This window comes from Saccoglossus kowalevskii, chromosome 11 (genome assembly GCF_978046115.1).
Source record: "Saccoglossus kowalevskii chromosome 11, keSacKowa6.1, whole genome shotgun sequence".
Taxonomy (NCBI): Eukaryota; Metazoa; Hemichordata; class Enteropneusta; family Harrimaniidae; genus Saccoglossus; species Saccoglossus kowalevskii.
The window spans coordinates 22,147,148-22,151,433 of record NC_140651.1 but is presented as its reverse complement, the minus strand read 5'-3'; the positions used below and the strand labels follow the sequence as shown (position 1 = coordinate 22,151,433).

The window sequence follows — 4,286 nt, the reverse complement described above, 5'->3', positions numbered from 1 at the left end:
GAAATATACATGATAACGCAACTATGGGTAAATCTGGGAACGAGCCTTCTGAAATCGGGAAATGTGTATTAAGATAACAATGTAACCCACTTATACAGCGGGGAGCCTCATATGTTATAGCACGGAGAGGGTCGAGTCATATACATGTATACGAAAAACAAAAAGGTTACCAGGCTACATAGTCCAACTCCTCGATGTTTGCATTATGCTCTCTGTTTGTGTAATCCCTATAGAGGGATACGTTGCCAGGAGAAACACGTCTGTCAATAAAACTACTATTCCTAGTGGCATATATGATATATATTTGGGCCATGGTCACGAGTTAAATTGTTTTGTATTGACTTCGATTCTGGTTGAACTGCAACCCACTTTAATTAGGTTACGCCAAAAGCAGACAGGCAAAAAAGTGTAGTTTAATGGACTTGAGCACTCAATGTTGAAAACATCCGTATAATTTCACCGCCAGGCGTTCGGAAACAGAACAATTGACCACCAGGGACTACCGACGATATAATTATGTGAAAAAAGGCGATTAGGCAGAATGCTTCAGTACCTTGTACTTTTTTGTTCTTTCAAATACAAAAAATACCAATTCATGCCTCACATAGTTTGCCTCGGCCCGGTCACGTTCCAAATCCCGTATCCGTCCCAGATGACGCAGTTTTGTTTACGCACGTGACATTAGAAAATAAATTAAATTTTCCGCCAACAAACAGCTAGAAATAAATGATTTCAGTTACATTTTTATAATGTATAGTATACAATATGAAACGTGAATTGTTTCCCACGGAATGATAGTGTTATGATACAGACATAAATATATGCGTTTATGGAATGAGAAAATATCACTTTTTGACATTTTGTACAATTATTTTGCAATTTTTTTTGTCGGTAATTTTCATTTCACCCTATTATAATAAATTATCATTATTCATTTATTAGAGCAAGCCTTGTGGATTACATTTCAGTAGATTACTAAACATATACGCCGTTCCCAGTCTGTCCCCGATGGCCAGCCTGAGCGCGCCGGCTGGTGTTCGGTTGTTCAGCACTAACACTGGCAAAGGAAGTTTAAATAAATCTGAAATCGAGACAGCGATGGTATGATATTCCCGGCTTAATACGGGGAATAATAGTTCGTTCGATAGATAGAGATAACGAACTCGTTTCACTGGCTGCACTTCCGCTCAGCGTCGCGTCGCATAAAAAACTAGCGTATTGCGTGAATAGAATGTGACTTGAGTGAAAAGATCACTCGAACGCTAATTTGTAATGATGAGGTAGCACCTCTTATTGACATCCAAGAAGAAAACGTGCTTCAATTTACGACATTCGCTCAGCCAAGCATCGACATGTCGCGATGTTCGCCGGGAAAATTATATTATACAAATACGGTGTATAAGTGGTTTCAATCAATTCTACTTGTCGCTCAAAATGTACAGAAAATTCACCGCTGATTATACCCAAGCAGCACTGTATTAATTAAAGTAGGTATTTTGGACCTGTGTTCCGAATTTGGCCTTTCCTAATTTATAGTACGCATCGATTTTATCAAATATATCTCACTTTTATAGACTATCACTTAAAAATCGATATTTCAAATGTCGACCCTAAGCTCACCCCACGTGCGCGTTGTACCATTATAATGCTGTACTTTGGACAACGTCACGGTCGTATCATCCGTGGTATGTTAATCAGAGTGCGGTTTCGTGACCCTAAATTGTGAGAGAAACAACAATCGCGTACGCAAACTCGTTTCTAACCAATCGACCGTGTAATGGTAGGACAAGTATTGAAAGACAGTTTATGTGGCGTCCGTTGGTGTTGGGGTTGGTGTGGATGAAGGGTTTGCAATCGTTTGGTGAGGGTGGCAAGTAGTTGCCAAGATACAAGATGCAAGACATTCATGATACGCTTGTTATGTTATCATTACTTTAGTAAATGTCGTTTGGCGATCAATTAAATAGTAGTGTCTGAGCTCCCATTTTTATGAACACGAGACATTTCTTGTGAATTTATACTCGAATCAACCAAGCTAAAATATATGTATGCGCGTGATAGGTGGGTATGTATATGCGATTTAAAATGAAATCAGATTCGTGCACCAGAGGTTTTTTGTCTTCATTTTTTTTTCTTAGTCGGATCAACTCGAAAACGAAATCGGATTAATATCGCAAATGTCAAACTCACTCTTAAATAGAAGACATCCAACCCTGTCATAGTTCGATAATATATATATAATAAGGCCTTGTAAACACAGAGTTCTGTGTTAAAAACGACTGCGTTGATCTCTCAATCTCTTTATTGTCTGAATTAGTATGCACCACTCTGCAGCGTAACATTCCACGTCATATGACTTCTCTAGAATACATTTTCTAGTCTATGGAAATAATCGGTATAAATCACGCATAATGAATACACCAGTGTGATTAATGAGTCAAATACCACTCCGTCTGGTAACATGCTATTATAAGTTGCTTCACACTGCGATGGTCATATTCCGTAATTCAATTTATTTCCGTCATCGTATAAAAATTAAATCCCTGGCTGTCATGCGAATTGGTGAACCATTAGACGAGTCGATGACAGTAAATGTACACGATGAACAGGAGACATGCTCATTCCAACTTCAAATTTCATGTGTGTTTATTTTCTGGTAACCTATCTTGATTCGTGACAAACGAACAAACAAATAAACAAACAAACAAACAAACAAACAATCGGTGCGCTTGAGTTTAGCCTAGCAACGTTGTAAAACAACTGCGTTTTCAGATCACAAATTCTGTTACAAATAAAAAAAATGAGAAGGTCACATCTATAATTGATTGTCTACTATTTCGTTGGCACAAGTGATAAGACCAACCTGTTGTGAGGACATCGTAGTAGTCATAGTGGGTAGCTCGCATACGACATCCTCCACGCATGCGCTAGAACGTCGAAAATAACTATTATGACTAGTATAGTAGTCAATACGTTTTCTTCCTAAACACATTCGAATTAACTTTTGACGAAAATTTCCACCCGCGCACGTGTAAACGACTGGATTAAGACAGCTGTTGGCGTAACTCAGACACATCGAGGAATAATATACGATGATAAAGTCAACGGAATACAAATTATTTGGAGCGGCGTTGAACGTAGTAATGAATTGAATTACCCAGAATGGTAACCAACATACAGTAAATAGCGCCACTGCTAGCATAACAATGATTCCAGCACGGCCGAGCGATGATCGTTTACTGTGACGTTTACTAGTCCGGTACGTTGACGGCGTGCCTCTGTTCAAGTAAATAAGGATGCGGAAATAACACAGTGAGATGACAAGTAGGGGCAGTGCAAAGCCGATAATAAAACCGTAGATTATAAAAGCGTTGTGGATCACCTCGTTTGCAAAATATATATCACATCTGACGCTTGCAGCGGGGCCGGGCTTAGTGTCGGCATATATCCATAGAGGCAGAGTCGCCATGACCGCTAAAATCCATATGAATATACAAGTAAGTCTCGCCGAGTTAACCGTTCGGTACGTCATCGACTCGATAGCGTTGACTATCGCCAGATATCGATCAATACACATAGCGGTTAATGTAAATATACCTGCAAACATATTAATGCCGTCTATTCCCATCACAAGCTTGCACATGGCTTTACCAAACAACCATGTTTTACCAGTGTATTGGTACGCTAAGAACGGTATTCCGAGCATGAATAGGAGATCGGCTGACGCTAGGTTCAGGATGTACACGTTGGGTACAGTTTTTAAGTCAGAGTACCTCATCAGTACGCACACAACTATTCCGTTACCAAGGAGACCGCTGAAGCAAATTACGCCAAAAATAGTTGGGATGAAAATGGTTTTCAACCAGAGTATGGATGCGAACGGGTTGATGAAGTCGTCGATAGTATTGTTGGAAGTGCTGTAGTTAAGTTTGTCGTACGCATAGACGTCCGTTTGATAGTCGGCAATCGTAGCGTTTAGGTACATCGTTCAACGCAAAATAATCGCGGGTGATATCAAGAAAACCCACAAGAGAAGCGATCTACCAACCTTGCAATGAATCATTGGTCCCTTTCATCAAAACCGGTGTCAGTATACTAGTATACACACAGCAGTCGACTTAGATCTGCCGATCAGCTTGGTCACCGTTCATGTTTCGCCGCGAATCACACACGGACACACGCTCGGCAATATATAATAGAAAGTATCGACCACCATTCGTTCGTTACAGGGTCTATAATTCGATCGCCGTGGGAGCTCTTCCCATCATTCGCGAAAAGCTGACCGT

At 40.1% G+C, this 4,286-nt stretch overlaps 1 protein-coding gene across 1 annotated transcript; it reads right to left on the bottom strand.

Moving 5' to 3' along the window:
* Positions 1-2,645: 2,645 nt before the first annotated feature.
* On the bottom strand, positions 2,646-3,985 carry LOC100372379 (somatostatin receptor type 2-like). The gene has a single exon (XM_006819265.2). It carries the CDS (start codon positions 3,983-3,985, stop codon positions 2,816-2,818), a length of 1,170 nt encoding a protein of 389 aa, XP_006819328.1. The 3' UTR covers positions 2,646-2,815.
* Between the last annotated feature and the right edge of the window lie 301 nt (positions 3,986-4,286).

Bases quoted from the DNA above. Each gene is read 5' to 3' on its own strand.
- LOC100372379 (XM_006819265.2), bottom strand. From the start codon at position 3,985: ATGTACCTAAACGCTACGATTGCCGACTATCAAACGGACGTCTATGCG.